This window comes from Brassica napus, chromosome C7 (genome assembly GCF_020379485.1).
Source record: "Brassica napus cultivar Da-Ae chromosome C7, Da-Ae, whole genome shotgun sequence".
Classification (NCBI taxonomy): Eukaryota; Viridiplantae; Streptophyta; class Magnoliopsida; order Brassicales; family Brassicaceae; genus Brassica; species Brassica napus.
This window is the reverse complement of record NC_063450.1, coordinates 9,001,172-9,019,837: the sequence shown is the minus strand read 5'-3', so window position 1 is coordinate 9,019,837 and position 18,666 is coordinate 9,001,172. Positions and strand designations below refer to the sequence as shown.

Genomic DNA, 18,666 nt, shown 5'->3' with positions numbered 1-18,666 from the left:
CCCGAAATTATCGTCCGTGTGTTGGATCGTTTCGAGGTGGCGATAAGCCAACTGAATCCCCTTGGCATCCAGCACCTCATTGGAGTCCTGATCTTGAGCTACGAGCATGGTCTCTCCCTTACCGTCGATCACTTTGAAGCGCTTCTTAGGTTACAGATCGTCAAGGATACGGACAAGTATAGGCTGGTCCCTCGGAACTTCATGTCTGTGGTTAAAGGGTTTACTTCCAACTTCAACTTGCGGAAGAAATTTTTCTTCTTCCTTCGTATAGACGCTGGGTCTGTTGAAAAGAGTTGTATCCCATTGTTCCGGAGATTGCCGAACGATCGTCCCTTCATCAATCCTCTTGCTCCGTTCCCTGAGGATATTATCGCGGTGAGGGATCTTCTCAGGAACGGTCCTTTTTTCTGGACTTCCTTTACGCCGAAGAGAGTTCGAAAGGCGTTGAAGTTTGTGCATCCTAGTCCTGCTTTGGGCGGGGAAACAAGGAGTGATTCCGAGCCCGATGACCAAGGTCCCGACGCTGCTCCCACAGTTGCGACAGGGATGAATTCTTCGAAGGGGAAAGATATTGACCTTGGTGACATAGAGTTTTCGGTGGACGATTCCATGCTTCCAGGATGGGATCCAGACCTTGCTTTCGGCGATGGAAGCGGTACGAGCGAGGTCCTATTCCGGACTTCGATGATTTCTTTGCTGGTCTTCCCTCGGGCTTCGATGCTCCTCCGGCTACGAACGAGTCGGGGAGGCCGAAAGTCGTCGCGGAAGGATCTCGTATCATCAACGGGGTATAGGCTTTAAGAATTTTGACGATCGTTTCAAGTATATATATATATATATATTTTTTTTTGCTTATAACGTGTTAATCGGTTTTGCAGGGCTTGAACTTGCTTGGATCGGCCATTGAGGCGAGCCATAGAGAAGCCATGATCTATCGTTTAAAGCGAAAAAGGATCTTGCTCGCATGCGAGACGAGATGTTTGCGCGAGATGCGCAACTCGCTCGTGATCATGCGAGGGCTGTTCGTAAGGCGGAACGGAAGGGAAAGAGGGAGATTGTCGAGGTGATGAAGACTCAAGCCTCTCAATTCCAGGTCGAGTACAGGAACCTCAAGGATGCTTTTACCTCGCTAGGCGATTTCCGTGAGTATCGCGGTTCAGTCGGGAGCCATTGGAAGACGCGGGCGGACGATTACGTTTTCGAGAAGGAGATGGAGTTAATGAAGTGTGGCATGAAGGATCATGCTTGCACTGAGGCGCTCATTCCTCCGATTGACGGGAGGATTCAGGGATTTTGGGATCCCATCCCGGTTTCTCCTGATACCGTAGAGACCACGACCGAGTTTCTTGGTGATTGCGGGGAGGTGGATCGTCCCGCGGATGCGTTTTGAGCTTCGTTGTCCGGGAACTTTTACTCTGAACCTTGAGAGGTGGAGTGAAAATCTGGAGGGAGGAGGTTGTTTATTTATCCTCCGTTTGTTGTTGAGTATGGCTTTTATTTGTCTTTTTCTGCCGAGTGTGGCTTTGATTTCCCACCGCTTTATGCGGTCTTTATATATGATGAGCGTTTTATTTCGAATTGTTTCAAGTAAATTTGAAGTAAATTTGAGTTTTCGTCTCATATTTAATTCCGTTGGGACGTTCAATCTGTCATTTCGTTCGTGACTTTTCGTAAAAAATTCTTATTCTTACAACTTTCAGGAACGTTGAGATGTGAACGGAGAGACATGGTTTAGGATCTCGTATCGTTTAGATATCATGTCTTGAGATGTCTGAGACCAATGTGATGGGTTTAGGGCAAGACCTAGGTTTACTCTCGGTTTTAAGGTTTGTGCGGTGACTAGCCGGCTATCGATTTTCCTGTTGCGATTTCTACCTGATTCGTACCGATTTAAAGTCCGCGATAGGTTCTCGGCTTATATGACTTGTATGGTATGAATCGAGTATCTTTCCAGAGACAATTTTTAAGCCAACTGGAAGTGCTAGACCAAAATTTCAGATTTTTTTTGTAGCGCGCTTTCGTCCTTGTGTTGGACGTTCGAAGATCAAAAGAGTGATCAAGTTGCGTTTGTTTAAGACGGCTGACGCGTTCGTCGGGGCCAATCGACAAACTGGGTGTAAGGTTTTTGTGGTTGTGGTCAGACAATTTGTTCGCATCGTCTCGAATTTTAACTTGGCGACGTCTCGCGGTTGTTTCGAAGACTATACGAAATATTTTCGATGCTGAAGAAAGATTATTTTCCGATTTTGGGCAGGATGAGGCCGCTGACAAGAGTCTTAACGTTCGTAGATTTTCTAGGCGTGTCCTGAGACTTTTGCGTTAACTGAAGCGTAAGCGTTTTAATTAAAAAGGAGCAATGCATATTGTAAAGAGAGATTTTTTTTTTTAAATCTCTAAAAACTCAATTACAATAACGCGTATTTTCCTATGTGGGAGTATACGAGTATACGCACTCCCCCCCTTTTTAGAGAGGATCAAGCCATCTCGTAGTTCTGTTTTATGCCGCGAGCGTTTTTACTCGGCGGTTGTCGCCATGCTAACTGCCCTGATCGTGATGACCGTGGCCGGGTCAGCGTTCTCTTCCGGATGTTCCGGTTGAATTGTAGCGTCGGCTTTGGACTCGTGTTGAGTTTCGACGTCCGAAGCGTTTGCGTCAGCAGACGATGTTAAATCATCTTTCCTTGAAGCTTTTTTGGCCAAAGATTGATCTATCTTCGTGCGCTTGCGATTTGCCGTTGCAGAAGTCGTCATTTGCCTTAACTTGTGCTCCGTGAGGAAGCATAGTCGCGACTATTTCTGACATCCCCAGATAGCTACGACTCCATTTGGGGTCGGGAATTTGACACCTAGGTGGTATGTCGATGGAACGGCTTGCATGGCGTTGATCCATGGGGTTCCCATGGTCACGTTGTAGATGGCAGGATGATCGACCACCGCGAATTCATTGATTTTCGTGATCTCCTTGGCCATGACTGGCAGCTGGATTGACCCGAGGGTCATCGATACTTCTCCTGAAAAACCCGTGAGCGGTTTCGGCATTGGAGTTACTTCTACGAGTTCGATGCTCATCCGATTGAGAGTGTCGTGGAAGATTACATTGACCGTGCTTCCCGTGTCAATGTACTCTTCCGACTTCCAGATCTCGTATGACGAGATCTATGATGAGCGGATCGCAGTGAGGTTGGTCGATCCCGCCAGCTTCCTACTTCGTGAAGGTGATTGAGCAATTTTGACCATCTCGGGTAAGGAAAACCCTAATTTCCATTTAAATTAGGAAACTAGGAAAACCCTAATTTCCCAGAGGTCCCGGAGATCTGTTAATACCACACGCTAAGCAATCAAAACACGAGATATCAACGACAAAGTACAAAAATCGAAAAAAGAGAGCAAAATAGATCTTATTCCGAATCCGTGTTTGAGCGTTACAACAAGGTATAAGCCTGGATTCGAGAGCTGTCGGCGAGATTCCTAGTTCTAGCAACCCTAAGACGGCTAAACCTAATTGAGTCGCAGCTCGAAATAACAAAAACGGAAATATGCCTAAATCGCTCTAAGTGCTAAGTTTGCTCCGAAAAAAGTCTCTCCCCATGCCTCTCGCCTAGGACTCCTTATATACTGGCTCATAGGTCGGTTTACGTTTTTCCTCTTCTGCCCTTAAGCTGTCATAGCATAAAAATGGAGATATTCCATTTTTTCCGATCTTCGTAATTATCTTCAAAATTTCGTATTTATCCGCGGAAACTTGACATTTATCTTTCCTTGCGAACCAAGCGTAAACCGTCATGCGGCTTACGGGCTGTTGGTTAAAAAATCGTAAGTTGGGCCTCGAGTCATGTCTTAGGTCCCTTTGGGCCGTCTTCTGACTCGAAGCGTTTATTACGGCTTCTTTCGATAAAGAACGAACTTCCTGCGGTTTTTACCGTAAAGTTTGATCGATGACTTAGAATGGCGGGAAACATGAAATGGGTTCACTACGGTCTTCGGGAGATAGCATCGAAGGGTAGACAAGAATGCATGGACTAATGTCGTATCGACGTTTTGGAAGATCTCGGTCGCTACGTAGCGACCGGACAGCGTGCATGTGCGGTAGTTGCGTAATGACCGAGCTTGGTTCGTCCGTGTTTTGATCGTCATACTCGGACCTATCCGTAGCTTGTCTGGGTATGTTTCCGATGGCTTATGTTTGATCTAAATAGAATCCGAACGAAGCTTTATCTCGGGAACATACGTTGCGACGTTTTCTTGACCGAGCATGATTTTTTGCGGAAAGACATACTTGTATTCTGCGGGGATTTGGACGTTAACTTTGCCGTAACCATTTTCGACCCCAACAAAAAGGAATACATTTTTCTCCATGACAAGCAAGGGAAACTTATAGTACAAGCAAAGAGGTCGAGAAACAGACTGTATAAAGTTTTGATGAACATCGTGGAAGCTAAGTGCCTTCAGGTGGAGACACAATCCGAAAGGAGTAAATGGCATGCACGGTTGGGTCATATTGGAGAAAATACCATGCAAATGATGATGAAAGAGCAACTAGTAATAGGCTTGCCAAGCCTAAACGTCGACAATGAAACGTGCTCTTCTTGTTTACTTTGCAAGCACGCCAGAGCTCCATTCCCTAACTCCACTATGTATCGAGCAACTCAGCCATTGGAACTCATTCACGGCGATTTGTGTGGACCCATCACACCTCCTGCCGCCGGAAAGAATCGATATATATTTGTTCTTATTGACGACTACTCAAGGTATATGTGGTCAATACTTTTGAAAGAGAAGAGTGAAGCTCTTGAAAAATTCAAAGTTTTCGAAACCGTCGTTGAAGGAGAAACAAAAGAGTCTATAAAGACTTTTAGATCCGATAGGGGAGGTGAGTTCACATCAAATGAGTTCAGAAGCTTCTGTGAGACGACGGGAATAAACAGACACCTAACTGCTCCATATTCGCCACAACAAAACGGAGTGGTAGAACGACGAAACAGAACGCTGATGGAGATGACAAGGAGTATCCTCAAGCACATGAGCGTATCTAACTATCTGTGGGGTGAAGGAGTTAGACACGCCACTTATATCATCAACCGGGTAGGAACAAAAGTTCTCGAGTCTCAGACACCATATGAGGCTCTAAAAGGTCGAAAGCCTAATGTCGAGCATCTCAAAGTGTTTGGATGTATCAGTTATGCCAAGGTGGATACACCACATCTAAGAAAGTTGGACGACAGATCGAGGATACTGGTACATTTAGGAACATAACCGGGGAGTAAAGCATACAAATTATTCGATCCAATGAACCGGAAGATAGTTGTAAGTAGAAACGTGGTGTTCGACGAGCAAAAGAGTTGGAATTGGAGTGTCTCTACAAGCGAAGCAGCTCTTGCTCCGGGATCATTCAAGCTTTCTTTCGGTGATTTTGGGAACAATGGCATACGAGCTGATGAAGGGAACGCATATGAGAGTGTCAAAGAAGCTAAAGAGGAAGAAGAAACTCCTATAACAACATCAGTTGATGACAACGCTCATGAGACAGAATCCGAAACAGAGCAAGAAGCAGAGCCTGTACTACGAAGATCAACTAGGGTCAGTAAGGCTCCAGCTTACTTAGAGGACTATGTATACCTATCTGAAGTTGAAGGAGAACGTCTGTTACTTCTGTTGAATGAGGAGCCATTCAACTATGATGAAGCATGTGAAGAAGAGATATGGAGGAACGCTTGCGACGATGAGATACTATCTATAGTGAAGAACAAGACTTGGGAACTGGTAGACCTTCCTCCCGGAGCTAAGACCATAGGTTTGAAGTGGATTTTCAAGATAAAAAGAAATTTTGATGGAACTATAAAAAAACATAAGTCAAGGTTGGTAGCTAAGGGATACATTCAAAGACTCGGTGTAGACTATGAAGAGGTTTTCTCACCTGTGGTGCGAATAGAGACTGTACGTCTCATCATAGCACTAGCAGCTTCGAGAGGGTAGCAAGTGCATCATGTTGATGTCAAGACAGCCTTCCTAAACGGTGATCTAAAAGAAAACATTTACGTATGTCAACCGGAGGGATATATAGTCAAAGGAAGTGAAGAGAAAGTTTACAAATTGAAGAAGGCGTTGTATGGCTTGAAACAAGCCCCGAGGGCTTGGAACGAAACTAAATGAAACCCTCGAGGATCTGAAGTTTATTAGATGCACAAAGGAAGCATCTCAGTATCGTTTGATGATAGATGGAGACGTTTTGCTTGTGGCGGTATATGTTGATGATTTGTTGATCACAGGGTCTAAGACAGAGATGATAGACGGGTTCAAGGGCAATATGTCAAACAAATTCGAGATGAGTGATCTTGGTCTCTTAACCTATTATCTAGGCATTGAAGTCGTTCAACACAATGGTGGAATATCAATCAAGCAAGCGAGCTATGCAAAGAAAGTTCTTGAAGAAACGAGCATGATTGACTGCAATGCAACGCAATATCCTATGGATGCTGGTCTCAAGCTCTCCAAGGCGGAGCAGGAAGCCAGCGTGGATGAGAAGGACTACCGCAGGATCATAGGGTGCTTGCGTTACTTACTACATACTCGACCGGACTTATCCTATTCCGTTGGAGTATTAAGCAGGTATATGCATGAACCTAAGGCTTCTCATTGGGCGGCTTTAAAACAGATTCTAAGGTGTGTAAAAGGCACATTTGCATATGGTCTTAACTTCTCCCGGTCAAGCAAAGCAGGCTGGACGTTAACAGGGTATAGTGACAGTAGTCACAATGTTGACATTGATGATGGAAGAAGTACAACAGGCCACATGTTCTATCTAAACGATTTCCCCATCACATGGTGCTCTCAAAAGCAAGAAACGGTTGCTCTCTCTTCGTGTGAAGCCGAGTTTATGGCAGCTACTGAGGCGGCAAAACAAGAAATTTGGCTACATGAATTACTTGCTGAAGTAACTGAAGAACCGTGTGAGAAGGTGGTGGTTAAGATAGATAACAAGTCTGCAATAGCGCTTGCAAAGAATCCGGTGTTTCATGGACGGAGTAAGCATATTCATAAATGTTATCATTTCATTCGAGAATGCATAGACAATAATGGTCTAGTGGACGTGGGGCACATTGCAGGGAGTCTTCAGAAAGCCGACATTCTTACTAAAGCCTTAGGGAGATTGAAATTCAAGGAGATGCGAGAACTGGTTGGAGTTCAAGATTTGAAAGATGGTGACTTCAAGTTTAAAGGGGAGAATGTTAGAGATAAACTTGAAGATAGCTTGAAACTCAAGTCATACTAATCCTACTTGTATTAGGATTAGGATAAAAAGTTTTACTATTAAGTTTAGGAGTTTTAGATCTCTATATAAGAAGATGTTGAGTTGTGACATGAACTTATAAGTGAGAGAGATTATTGTGAGAGCTTAAGTTTTGAGAGATTTTCTTAAGCTAATAAAGAAGTTATTCTATAATCTTGTGAGTTAAGCAAACACGTTAGACCAATATGTTGTTCTATTCCGGTCAGGTTACCCAGACTAATAGAATAGCCGTTTGTTGCAAAAAAAAAAACAAATTAAAAACCCGCAGATCTAAAAACAGAGGAAAAGAAAATCTAATATTTATCTTCTTTGTGAGAAGATAGGATATCATCTAAGAGAGAGAGAGAGAGAGAGAGAGAGAGAGAGAGAGAGAGAGAGAGAGAGAGAGAGAGAGAGAGTTGGGTGGATGTAGAGGGGTGAGGTGTAAATATTTATAAGGAAATATTGGGCCGTATGAGGCCCTAGTCGTTAGACCGTTGTAATTAGGTTTTATGTAACCTACGTGACCTCTTGTATATAAGGCACAGCCTTCACAACATATCAAACAAGGATCATCTTTATACTACTAAGAGTTCTTGACATGGTATCAGAGCATTAAACCTAACTTCAAATTCTAGGTTTTCTGGTTAATCGATCCATCTATAATTATTTTCTTCTCTCTTTGACCTAAGCTGGCTGATTATTCTATCGAAAGATTCTTCTAAAAACATGCCGAAATCAACTGATTCTGAAACTTCAGATCAGTCTAGGGTTCGTACTGAACATACTCGACGTACGATCTCACCGCCGGTGATAATCCCGGTCATACGATCTCGCGTCCGGCGTTACGTGGAACAAACTACGACGAGTGGTCTGCAAATATTCGCTTGGCTTTGAAAGCAAGAAAGAAATTTGGTTTTGCAGACGGATCTCTTCCAAAACCGTCTGAAGACTCTGATGATTATGAAGATTGGTGCGTAAACAACGCATTAGTCGTGTCCTGGATCAAGCTTACCATCGAAGAATCTCTGTGTTCAACTCTTTCTCACAGTGACGATGATTCTAGCTTGTGGATGCAGATCCAAAAACGGTTTGCAATGAAGAATGGGCAGCAAGTTCAACGGCTCAAAACTGAGCTCGCTAACTGTAGACAACAAGGAACACCAATCGAAACATACCTCGGTAAACTGACGAAGTTATGGACAAACTTGGCTGATTATCAGCAAGCAAAAACAATGGAAGATATATCAAGAGAACATGAGGAAGACAAATCTTTACTCTTATCACGCACGCCACTTCCATCACTAGACGAAGCTTACAACATTCTTATTCAAGATGAGGAATCAAAATCGTTGGCTAAGCTTCACGAAGACAGGACTGAAGGTGTAAGTTTTGCGGTTCAGACGCAGACTCGCTCTCGGCAGTTAACTGATACACGAGGAGGTTCCTTGATCTGCACTCTATGTGAAAAAATGGCCATCTTGCTGAGAACTGCTTCAAAAAGATCGGGTATCCTGCATGGTGGGGTGAACGTACGCGGAACAAACCAGGTTTCTCGTCGACTACATCTTCTGGGAATGGAGGAGCTCGTCCAAAATCTGACATTACGCGTGCCAACCACGTAGCTGCTGCAGTTTCTCCCGCCTCACTCAACTCGGCAATCACCTCAGTGGATCGAGTTGGCTTCAGTGGTTTAAGCGATACTCAATGGAAGACGTTGGTTCACATGCTTAATGATCACAAAGTCAGTTCGCATGGTCACTCCTCAGGTACGTCTTTTCTCGAGTCCTGGATCATTGACACAGGAGCTTCCAATCACATGACTGGAACCATTGAATATTTGTCTGATTTGCGTGATATGGCACCCATGTTGATCAAACTTCTGATGGGAGATTCACCACATCAACAAAATATGGATCAGTCTCTGTTGGTTCATCGCTTATACTACAAAACGTTTTTTTCGTCGATGGCCTGCATTGTCATCTGATTTCAGTGTCTCATCTAACTCGTGATAAGAAGTGCATCTTTCAGATATCTGATCGTCTTTGTGTTGTTCAGGATCGCATCACACGGATGCTGATTGGAGCGGGTGAGCAGTTGAATGGGATTTATTTTTTTCAGAGGAATGGATTTGGCAGCGGCTGTCTCACAAGCGGATATAACTTTGTCGAAGCTCTGGCATAGCCGTATGGGACATCCTTCTTCAAAGGCTTTGGAGTTATTGAATTTTTCTGATTTCAGTACTGGTGTTTTTGATTCTAAGACATGTGAAGTTTGTATCTGTGCAAAACAAACTCGGATTCTTTTCCGTTAAGCAGTAATAAAACAACTATGGTTTTTGAGTTAGTTCACTGTGATCTCTGGGGGCCTTACAGAACTACATCCATCTGTGGCTCAAAATACTTTCTTACTATTCTCGACGATTACTCTCGTGCTGTTTGGATCTATCTCCTTCCATCTAAGCGAGACGCACCAAAACATTTACGAGATTTCCTCGCTTTGGTAGAAAGGCAATTCAACACTCATGTTAAAACCATACGTAGTGACAACGGATCAGAGTTCGTGTGCCTCACAAACTTTTTCAGAGAAAAAGGAATCATTCATGAGACTTCATGTGTTGGAACTCCACAACAGAATGGTAGGGTTGAGCGTAAACATCGTCATCTGCTCAATGGCGCCCGCGCTCTTAGATTCCAAGCTTCTCTCCCTGTTGATTTTTGGAGCTACTGTACAATGGCTGCTGGTTATTTGATCAATCGGACACCAACTGCAGTACTTAACAGGAAAACACCATATGAGCTTCTTTACAAGAAAGCATCGCCGATGAACCATATCAAAGTCTTTGGATGTGTCTGTTATGTCCATAATCAAAAGCATGGAGGAGACAAGTTCGCAAGTCGCACCACAAAATCTATCTTTCTTGGATATCCTTTTGGGAAGAAAGGTTGGCGTGTGTATAATCTGGAAACTGGTCTAATCTCAGTCTCCCGCGATGTGATCTTCTGTGAAACCGAGTTCCCTATGTCTAAACTTTGGAGTCGAGTTCGCCTGAGATTACTACGTCTCCTGAAGCTTCATATTTTGAATTCTTTGATGATGAAGTTTCAGCAACGGCACAACCACTTCCTCCGTCTGCAGTTACTCCTCAAACAATGGAAACGCCAATACCAGCTGCTGAAACTTTAATGGAAAATGAAAATCCAGTTGATTTTCTTTCCTCTTCCTTAACTGAAGAAGACAACGATATCTCTTCTTCGCAGACTATGGATTCATCAACTTTGATCGATAATCCTGTACCACAGACAACCTCAGCCGAGCCTGAAGCTCTAGGACGAGGTCAGCGAATCAAAAAGCCACCTACAAAGCTTGCAGATTACGTTACTACTCTTCTTCATCAGCCATATCCTTCTCCAACGCCATATCCTATCGACAATTATATCTCCAGTGCTCGGTTCTCCATTGGCTATCAAACATATCTTTCAGCCATCACTTCAACTCGGGAACCGTTGAGCTACATAGAGGCTGCTGAAGATGAACTCTGGCGCGACTCAGTGGCTGATGAAATTTTTGCACTCGAAGATCGTGATACATGGACTGTTGTTGATCTTCCTCCAGACAAGAAATCTCTCAACTGTATGTGGGTCTTTCGGTTGAAATTCAATGCAGATTGAATTATACGAAGACGCAAATCTCGTCTGGTGGTATGTGGAAATAATCAAACTGAAGGTATTGACTACACAGAAACCTTCGCTCCTGTTGCAAAAATGGTTACCGTTCGAACGTTTCTCCAGCAAGCTGTTTCGTTGGATTGGGAAGTTTATCAAATGGACGTACACAACGCATTTCTTCACGGTGATCTTGATGAAGAAGTGTACATGCAATTTCCACCTGGTTTCCGCACTAACCACAAGAACAAGGTTTGTCGCTTGCATAAATCCCTCTACGGACTTAAGCAATCACCTCGGTGTTGGTTTGCCAAGCTTGAAACTGCCTAGGTCGATTATGGTTTCGTCCGGAATGAGAAGGACTATTCTTTATTCACTTACGAAAAAGACAGCAATCGCATTCATCTTCTGGTTTACGTTGACGATCTGATTATCATTGGAAATTATAAAGACATTATTGATAAGTTCAAGTCTTATCTCTGCACCTGCTTTCATATGAAAGACTTAAGGATTTTGAGATATTTTTTGGGCATCGAAGTCGCCAGAAGTCCATCGGGAATGTATTTATGTCAACGGAAGTACTCTCTAGACATCATTTCTGAAACTGGTGTCCTCGGCGTTAAACCAGTTGCTTTTCCACTCGAACAAAACCATAAGCTTCTGCTCGATGATGAGGTCCCTATGACTGATCCGCGTCGTTATCGGCGCCTTGTTGGTAGACTGATCTATCTTGCTACAACCAGACCGGAGCTCAGCTACGCTATATACGCCCTCTCACAATTTATGAATAGTCCAAAGGTAAATCATTGGGAAGCTGCCCTAAGAGTGGTTCGATATCTTAAATACAGTCCAGGCCAGGGTATCCTTCTCAAAGCAAATACTCCATTGATAGTATCTGCTTGGTGCGATAGCGACTGGCGCGGATGTCCGACTACACACCATTCTCTTACGGGATGGTTCATTCAACTTGGAGGTTCCCGTGTTTCTTGTAAAACACAGAAGCATGATGTAGTCTCTCACTCCTCTGCTGAAGCTGAAGATCGAGCAATGGCCGATACGGTTAGTGAACTGCTTTGGCTGCGCGACTTACTGCCAAGCTTAGGCATCAAGTGTGACTATCCGATCAGTTTACACTCCGACAGCCTCTCTGCTATCAACCTCGCCAAGAATCCAGTCGGACATTAAAGAACAAAACATGTAGGTCTTGATTGTCACTTCATTCGCGACGAGATCTTACGTGAAAAGATAGCTACAAAACATGTCTCGACTTCAACACAACTGGCAGACATTTTTACAAAAGCATTGGGGAGAAAGGAGTTTGAGTCTTTTCTGTCCAAGTTGGGTGTTTCTAACCTTCACACTCCACCTTGAGGGGAGGTATTGGGCCGTATGAGGCCTTAGTCGTTAGACCGTTGTAATTAGGTTTTATGTAACCTATGTAACCTCTTGTATATAAGGCACAGCCTTCACAACTTATCAAACAAGGATCATCTTTATACTACTAAGAGTTCTTGACAGAAATGCATGGGCAGGGGCGGACACAGGCGATCGATGGATGTGGCACTTGCCCCACACTCATTTTTGTTTTTTTTTTCTCAAGTAACTCAACACAAATTTAGTTAAAGCCCCTAATCTATATATTTGTTTCAGTATGTGCCCCATACAAAATATTTATTTGGGTCCGCCCATGTGCATGGGTTGTGTATGTCTATGTGTCTTAGAGAGAAGGTGAGAAATATGTGTGGAAGCCACACACAATGATTATAGCCATTTTCTGGTTGGTCGTATTATGACACTATGGTCCTTTGATCTCCACCTGGTTCATAACAAGATGACCCACAAATACAACGTGGATATATTTCTTAGTTTAATTTGTACTTGAAAGTTAGCAACATAGACAACTTTTAGGCTATTAAAATTTAAAAGTGGGCTCGAACTACTTTTGATTCAGGGCCTGATCTTTGTTTAATAGCTTTGACAAAATAAAAATTAACTGAATCTAATTTAATTTATTATACAGGAAGTAGGAACTATCACAGCGTGTCAAACCGGATCATTTTCTGAAATGGAACTTTTATATTTTTATTTAACATTAATATATTTAACATTATTGCAGATCTAGAAGATCGACCTAATCCAATAGTCAATATTAGGATATGCATTAATATATTAGAATAGAAAACTTATTATTATCTATTATATACTATTCCATATTAGTTTAGCAAATTAGTTGATTTATTCTTCATATAAACTATGCATCTTGTAACATAATTTTCATGAGAGTCTAATAATATTCTTCCTAAACACTTTTGTGTGATTTACTCTCATCAATTTGTCAAAAATAAATAAAAAATAAAGAAAAAAAACATGAAACTTAAGAGCAACTCCAATGGTTAGAAACCATAAATACTAACCCAACCACTTACTATCCAAACCAACTTATCCAACACAACCAAATCAACTTAAAAACCGGGGCTTCTAGCTCTAGTGGTAAATGGCTTACAGCTGTGAGTATCGCCACCTGGGTTCGAATCCCGGCCACTGGGGAATTGACATTTCGGCATCCCCAGGGATAGAGGACCGACACATGGCAACACGTTACTAGTCTGGGTCACTTATGTGGGGCCAGGATACCTCTGTATAATTCAAAAGAGAGAGAGAGAGAGAGAGAGAGAGAGAGAGAGAGAGAGAGAGAGAGAGAGAGAGAGAGAGAGAGACTCTTGACCAATATTTTATGAGTTTACAAGTTAAAACAAAACCCGCGCGAGCAATTTTTTAATAATATTTGATGTGATGGTAATGAATGATCCCAAATATTTCATAGATTTCAATCTGTGGACTGTGGAGAATATGATTACTTCATTGGTTTTCTATCCAAAACATAAACATAATTTCAAAAAGGTTCTATATATAATATTTTTTTGCTACAAATCTATTCATTCTACAATTTTTTTTTTTTTTAAATGTTTATAACCCTAGAAATTTTTTTAGTCTCTTTTTTTCTAGAAAAATCTAATATAACTTCCCTAAAGTAGTGATTTTTGGACCAGATCTAGAACTATCTTCAGCAGTTTATGTAGCCATAAATCTTATTTTGTATTCATTACGATCTGTTGATTGTATACCATTCCGTTGTAAAGAAACGATCTTATCATAGATCCATTGTGGTCTTTCAATTCTAGAGGGCTTCAACGGATTTCATCTTACAATAATTGACATGTAGAATGAGACTTTATCTTTATTCTTCTTCGATTAATAAGTTCCACCAAAGATATATCAGACTATGAAGTGAATCACTTGATTAATAATAAGATAAATAAATCATTTTTTAGGGAGGGACTCCCTGTATTTCGAATTATAAAATCGGTTACTATTGATGAATCATACAAAAGAAAAAGAGATAAAAAAAAACTAGGGATATTGTGTAATTAGTTTAGTTGGTATCCAAAACTCTAATAGAAAATTCAAGTACATTGGTAAATAAAAGGAATGTACTGAATCAAAATAATTTAAAGTTCGTATTTCAGTCACAGTGCAATATGAATGTTTTATCATGTTCCATCGGAGACTCAATCGGCATTTGTCTCCCCTTTCTCATATCATTTTTTTAGGGAGGGACTCCCTGTATTTCGATTTATAAAATCGGTTACTATTGATGAATCATACAAAAGAAAAAGAGATAAAAAAAACTAGGAATATTGTGTAATTAGTTTAGTTGGTATCCAAACTCTAATAGAAAATTCAAATACATTAGTAAATAAAAGGAAGGTATTGAATCAAAATAATTTAAAATTCTTGTTTCGGTCACAGGGCAATATGAAGGTTTTGTGTTAGAGATTGAAAATTTGTCTCCCCTTTCTCATATCGGAGACTCAATCGGCATTTGTGGCAGGAAGGTTGATTTCAGATAATATTCTTATAGCTCAGAAAATGTTCCATGGATTGCGGACCAATAAAGCATGTCAAGGAAAGTATATGGTAATCACAACGAATATGAGTAAAACGTATGATAGGGTGGAATGGGATTTTATTAAGGCTCTACTACAAAAAAATGGGTTTTGATCTACACTGGATTAAACTAATGATGGAGTATCTCTCGTCGGTTCAATATCGGGTTTTACTAAATGGTTAACCACGGGGTCTCATTGTTCCACATAGGGGTTTACGTCAAGGAGATCCATTATCTCCTTATATATTCATTTTATGTACTGAGGCTTTGATAGCAAATATCAATAAAGCGGAGAGAGGGAAACAAATAACGGGGATGAAGATAGCCAGAGCATGCCCATCGATATCTCATCTGCTTTTTGCGGACGATAGTCTATTTTTTGTAAGGCTCAAAAAGAAAAGTGTCACACCATTCTCAGGATTTTAAAGGAATATGAGGTTGTATCGGGTCAACTCATCAATTTTGATAAATCCTCAATCCAATTTGGACATAAGATTGAGGAATCAACCAGACAGAAGTTAAGAGATATATTGGGAATCCCACTACAAGAAAACATAATCTTAACGAGTGCGGTTTTCCTCGTGAGTTCGTCGTAAAAGAGGCTTTACGACGAATTAGCGAGGAACCACGTTTGCTCGTTACTCATCTGTCGTAACACATATTTCCTCTCTAATTCGTCGTAACGTAGCGAGGAATATATTTCGTCGTAAAGACGAAGTAGATCATTTCGTCGTAAAGACCACGTCAACATTCCACGTAAGGAGGTCGCTATATTTCCTCGTAAATGCCTCGAAACAAGTTCCTCGTAAACTACACGTAAATACCTTGAAAGTTTTTCCTCGTAAAATACTCGTTTATCTTTCCTCGTTATTTCCTCGTAAATGTTTTCTCATAAAATACTCGTTTATTATTTCTCGTTATTTCCTCGTAAGGTTTCCACGTAAATAGGTCGTACCTTAGCTACGAATTTACTTCGTTTTTATTATTTTACAGAATTTAAAAATATAATTAAAAAATAACTAAAATTATTTAATTTATTAATAAAATTAAAATTTAAAATAAAGATAAATCAATATGAAAATATTTTATATATAAATAAGTTTTGAATTTATAATACAACAACCGGAAAAAAAAACTAAGGGTCGTTCATCGCCTGGTAGAATTCATCACTCCTCCTCGTAACATCCGCCTCGTTATGTACGTCGGATGACTCGCCTCGAATGGGATGTTGTTGTCGCATGTTCCTCAACATGGACTCCCATTCCGGATTTGTGGCCGCTATAATGTCCAAGAAGCACTCGACTCCATCCATACGAGATTTTGTTACGCAGCTGAGCGGACTCTCTACGCAGCTCAGTGACTTCATCATCCTGTCGCTGACCATAAAACGATGTCGCTCTCGGAACATCGTTGACGGAACCAATCCCCAACGTCCGTTCCTTTTTTTTAGGGACAACCTTAAAAACAAAAATAAATATTGTTAGTAAAAATTTAAAGTTATATTAAATGAATAATAAAAAATTAAAATTTTTGAAAATTTACCTCCTCGTAAATCTTATCCACTTCAAGTGTGGATAAGGTGACGGGTAATCCGTCGGTAGACTGCTGGGTCAGCTGAGTCTGGCGGTCTTCAACCCGAGCAACCACGTCGTTGTAGATTTTCTCGGACTTGCCATCTACAAATACGCCCGCCTTGTTCTTGTGGGTCCTCTCGTAAAGTTCCATAAGAGACGGGATGAGGCCATCCCACACATCCGTGGTGAGCTCAGCGGGTTTGCCACGCTCATACCCCTTCACGATCCAGTCACCCTTCCAGTTGGAGACCGTGTCCAACAAGCGAACTTTCGCCTTCGCGTTAAACTTCTTCCTCACCCTCTCAGTGATCCCCAAGGCCCAATTAAATTTTTAAAATTAACATCAATAGTATATTTCCCAACATTATCCACCTAATGAACACTAAATAACATAAAATCCGTAAACCTATCTAAGTTCCCTATACTAACCACCTAATCCATCCTAAACTAACCAAATTAGAGAGGAATTAGAGAGACTTACCATTGCTACGAAATGGAGAGGAGGTGGAGAGGAAGTAGAGAGGAAAGAAAGAGTGAGCGCTCGGGGGTATATATAAGATTACATATCGTCGCAAATTCGTCGTAAAATTACGACGAAATAGCGAGCAGTTACAAAGGCCCGTGTTTTTCAATACGAGGAAATTACGAGGTTTAAATCCCTAAAATCCGAAACCTCCAAACCTCAAACCCCAAACCCCAAACCCCAAACCCCAAACCCCAAACCCCAAACCCCAAACCCCAAACCCCAAACCTGAAACCCCAAACCCCAGACTTCAAACCCCGAAACCTCCAAACCCCAAACCCCAAACCCCAAACCCCAAACCCCAAACCTGAAACCCCAAACCCCAAACCTCAAACCCCGAAACCTCTAAACCCCAAACCCCATCTTCCAAACCCCAAACTCCATATTCCTTATTTTCATATATTCCAAACTCCATCTTTATTTTTAAATTTCGTCGTTATTTCCTCGTTAGCTTACGAGGTATTTACGACGATTTCTGCCTACGTGGAATTTACGACGATTTCTTATACGTGGTCTTTACGACGATTTCTGCCTACGTGGAATTTACGACGATTTCTTATACGTGGTCTATACTCGACTCCATCCATACGAGATTTTGTTACGCAGCTGAGCGGACTCTCTACGCAGCTCAGTGACTTCATCATCCTGTCGCTGACCATAAAACGATGTCGCTCTCGGAACATCGTTGACGGAACCAATCCCCAACGTCCGTTCCTTTTTTTTAGGGACAACCTTAAAAACAAAAATAAATATTGTTAGTAAAAATTTAAAGTTATATTAAATGAATAATAAAAAATTAAAATTTTTGAAAATTTACCTCCTCGTAAATCTTATCCACTTCAAGTGTGGATAAGGTGACGGGTAATCCGTCGGTAGACTGCTGGGTCAGCTGAGTCTGGCGGTCTTCAACCCGAGCAACCACGTCGTTGTAGATTTTCTCGGACTTGCCATCTACAAATACGCCCGCCTTGTTCTTGTGGGTCCTCTCGTAAAGTTCCATAAGAGACGGGATGAGGCCATCCCACACATCCGTGGTGAGCTCAGCGGGTTTGCCACGCTCATACCCCTTCACGATCCAGTCACCCTTCCAGTTGGAGACCGTGTCCAACAAGCGAACTTTCGCCTTCGCGTTAAACTTCTTCCTCACCCTCTCAGTGATCCCCAAGGCCCAATTAAATTTTTAAAATTAACATCAATAGTATATTTCCCAACATTATCCACCTAATGAACACTAAATAACATAAAATCCGTAAACCTATCTAAGTTCCCTATACTAACCACCTAATCCATCCTAAACTAACCAAATTAGAGAGGAATTAGAGAGACTTACCATTGCTACGAAATGGAGAGGAGGTGGAGAGGAAGTAGAGAGGAAAGAAAGAGTGAGCGCTCGGGGGTATATATAAGATTACATATCGTCGCAAATTCGTCGTAAAATTACGACGAAATAGCGAGCAGTTACAAAGGCCCGTGTTTTTCAATACGAGGAAATTACGAGGTTTAAATCCCTAAAATCCGAAACCTCCAAACCTCAAACCCCAAACCCCAAACCCCAAACCCCAAACCCCAACCCCAAACCCCAAACCTGAAACCCCAAACCCCAGACTTCAAACCCCGAAACCTCCAAACCCCAAACCCCAAACCCCAAACCCCAAACCCCAAACCTGAAACCCCAAACCCCAAACCTC

The 18,666-nt window shown here is 41.7% G+C and overlaps 1 protein-coding gene across 1 annotated transcript; it reads left to right on the top strand.

Moving 5' to 3' along the window:
* The first annotated feature begins 6,208 nt into the window (after positions 1 to 6,208).
* Positions 6,209 to 7,270, top strand: LOC106350833 (uncharacterized mitochondrial protein AtMg00810-like). Its single transcript, XM_013790672.1, has one exon. The coding sequence runs from the start codon at positions 6,209 to 6,211 to the stop codon at positions 7,268 to 7,270; it is 1,062 nt and encodes a 353-aa protein (XP_013646126.1).
* The last annotated feature ends 11,396 nt before the right edge of the window (positions 7,271 to 18,666 follow it).

What these genes read in the sequence shown, in the direction of transcription:
- LOC106350833 (XM_013790672.1), top strand. Translation starts at nt 6,209, where the DNA reads ATGATAGATGGAGACGTTTTGCTTGTGGCGGTATATGTTGATGATTTG.